A 3,209-nucleotide genomic window follows, 5' to 3' on the forward strand; every position below is an offset into this window, starting at 1 on the left:
TTTTTGTTATTTTTTTGTTTCTGTATTTTGACATAATGTGGTCATGAAAACGAAATGAAACGTGACTGTGATACATGTATGAGTATTATTTAACATACCATCTTTGCTAGCTAAGGGTTTTCGGTTCACTTCGCTCACCTTGGCTAGCGAAGACGTTAACATACGGGCAATAGTATACATATTGCATACTTAGTAATAAATACATGTGATACAGATGACATCACAAAACTCGTATCGGCTTCCGGGTCTGATACAGGTTTTCAGCCCTAGGGCTAATACGGATCCGTATCACACTCCTTGCAGAACTCCTCTGCCTTTTTTATTCGTTTCGGCATTTGTGCATGTTTACAGACGAAAAAATAAAACATTTGTTACAGTCGACATTTTTAAGTGCAATTGAAAACTTCAAATGCTAGTAAATGTTTTAGAGAAGTTAATTTTCAAAACTGAGGAAATTACGGTTCTGTAGTTACATGTTTAGTAACACAATAAGATCTCATATGTTTATCTAATACATGTACAGACTACTTTAAAAGAATACTAAAAATCAATTTGTTCAAATCGATTTTTTTTTATTTATTACTAAGTATGTAATAAATATAATAATAGATACCCCTTTTCCATATCACAGCGTGTATCAGCCCTCGACAATTATTATCCCTTGGGCTGATATTGGAGTCTCTGGCTGATACTGGCTGTGATATGGAAAAGGGTATGTATTATTCTTTATTTATAAGTACATGTATAATATAGCCTTTTGATGAGGTCAATACATGGTTTTATATAGATCTAATGAGAGTATATTGACATAGGACGACTGTGATCCGATAAAGATTAAATTAAACATATTTTATATATAAATGAAAAAAAAAACCAGTAAATGTTTCATATAAAAATAATCTATAAAATTGACGACTGAAATAACACTCTGCGTTATAGGTATTATTTTAAAACAAATAAAACGGAGCTGCAAGCCATATTCGAATATTAAGTACACACGGAACTTATTTAATTTTGATTGGTCGATTACCAAGGTTACACCTTGACACCTGAAACAATCGACAATTTTTGGACATAAACTATTTATTCGTCAGGGAAAATTCAAATTAATTTAGACTTAAAATTTGAATATCTTTCTATATCTTAATACATAGCTCTTCATCTAGAGAAGATTGATATAGACTAAAAATGGCCACGGTCATCCAGCCCTTTGAAACTCTTGAATAAACTTTCATAAAACTTTTCAAATCGTATAATTATGTGTATTCATGTATTACCAAGAAATTCCAATTCTGTAGGGGGTTTTTTCAGGACATTCTGGCTCTTTTTTACTTTGAATTTTGTTGTTGTTATAGGCTAGTTTGGTGATTTTTTTCGTCGGGAGTTATGCCCCTTTATTATATATAGATGGGAGTTATGCCCCTTTATTATATATTTTGTATCTACTAGCAGTATGTGTAGCAATGTCAAGTAATTGGGAGCGTGGGGTTAGGTGAGCTTGCTCACTTTTTCTTTCATGATAATAGAGACATATGTATTACAGGATACAACATTCTTTTAAAAATAAGGAGAATTCTATTTACGACGGAGCTTCTACATAGATGGACACCTACATGTATAACGGTTGTTAAAAAAGGCATTACAATACCGTGTGTTAGGGCAGTATTCTCTCTCTCTCTCTCTTCTAGAAAAGAAAGCATTTTTTCCATTAGACATGTAATTGTTTTTAATAAAACAGTGAATAAACTTGCATGATATAAATTTAGAAAAAAAAATATTGTTACAATTCAATTCGAAAATAACCTTGATGGAATAAACTGCAATATCTAGAAGCATATTAAAAGACAAGTTGCAGTTCAGCTTACACAATAGTTCAAAACTCCATATATCAAAGTCTTGGAACGGACCAATCACTGTTACATGTAGGTGCAAAATATTCCAAATGTTTATAACAAAAACTGAACTACTCAAACAATTCTTTAAAAACATGTTCATATGGTCACATTTGAGTTGATAGAGAGGAGTTTCCGGTTGGTGTTCTTGGAGCGTTGTTTCTGGGTAGATTTCATGGTGCTGCTTTTACACAAGGATTTAAATTGTTCTGGACTGGCGCATTTGAATATTTGCTTCTGAGGTTTAGGTAGAATCAAGGGATTTGCCACCAAACTGTCTTTACCAGTATCTTTTGGTTTGACGTATCCTAACATTTCCTCAGGTGCAGTGCGCTTAATTTGAAGAAAGCCGCCTAGACTATCCGAACCAATTTCTGGGTTGAATGAAATCTGTCCAGGAACAACTTGACATGGATATCCCATATCCTGATTAGTATCCATCATTTCTGGCAATGTATCAGCTGGATGGATATATCCAGGGAACGAATATCCCATCTCCTGATTTGAGTCAATGACTCCAGGCAGCGTGTCTACTGGGTGGATATATCCAGGGAAGTTATCAGAATATTCTATTTCCTGGTTTGGATAAACGACTCCTGGTAGCATGTCAGCTGGGTGGATGTATCCAGAAAAAGGGTCGGGATTGATGTATCCATACTGCTGCTCCGAACTCAGGTAATTGTTTTCACCTGGTTGTTGAAGGGAACCAAGTCCTCCTTGATTACCAGTGACCATGTTCACTATTTCTGCAATCTTCTCCGGTCCCAGAGATTGGTAGAATATTTCCTGCCTGATCCGGACAATTCGTCTCGGTTTTGAGGGATCTAATGGAGTGTCCGGCGGACGAGGGATGTGGGCCAATGGAGGATTGTTCTCCTTTTGTGCATTTGGCTTTTCTTCCTGGTATGCGGTCATTTGCTTTGGAGCCGGTTTGGACTTCCTTTTCTTGGCTTTCTTTTCCTTCTTTTCAGCTTTGTCGATTTTTTGTTTGATACTCTTCAAGTCCAAGCAAGCAAGAGGGACTCTAGATTTCTTTACGTCAGGTTGAGATAAGATGTCGGGGCTGATGCAGGGATTGGGTCTGGTTAAAGCGGCATTGTTGATACATCTAGATGGAGCATGAACTTCTCCGAGATTTGGCAATGCTTCGTACTTTTTACCAGTAGCTGTGAGCGAAAGGGGTTTCTGTCTCGGAATGGTAGGAATCTCATCTACCCCGTGCATACGTTTGGTCGTCGTTATATCTGGAACAATGTTGTACATCTTGTCGTGCATAAACACTGGCTTCTTTGTGAGCTTTGAATCTCTTCTTCCCAT

At 36.3% G+C, this 3,209-nt stretch overlaps 1 protein-coding gene across 1 annotated transcript; it reads right to left on the reverse strand.

Annotated features, from left to right (window-relative positions):
* Nucleotides 1-1,860: 1,860 nt before the first annotated feature.
* LOC128179611 (uncharacterized) lies at nucleotides 1,861-3,209 on the reverse strand. Its single transcript, XM_052847076.1, has one exon. The coding sequence runs from the start codon at nucleotides 3,207-3,209 to the stop codon at nucleotides 1,992-1,994; it is 1,218 nt and encodes a 405-aa protein (XP_052703036.1). The 3' UTR covers nucleotides 1,861-1,991.

The sequence above is a fragment of the Crassostrea angulata genome, chromosome 4, assembly GCF_025612915.1.
Source record: "Crassostrea angulata isolate pt1a10 chromosome 4, ASM2561291v2, whole genome shotgun sequence".
Taxonomy (NCBI): Eukaryota; Metazoa; Mollusca; class Bivalvia; order Ostreida; family Ostreidae; genus Magallana; species Magallana angulata.

Bases quoted from the DNA above. Each gene is read 5' to 3' on its own strand.
- LOC128179611 (XM_052847076.1), bottom strand. From the start codon at position 3,209: ATGGGAAGAAGAGATTCAAAGCTCACAAAGAAGCCAGTGTTTATGCAC.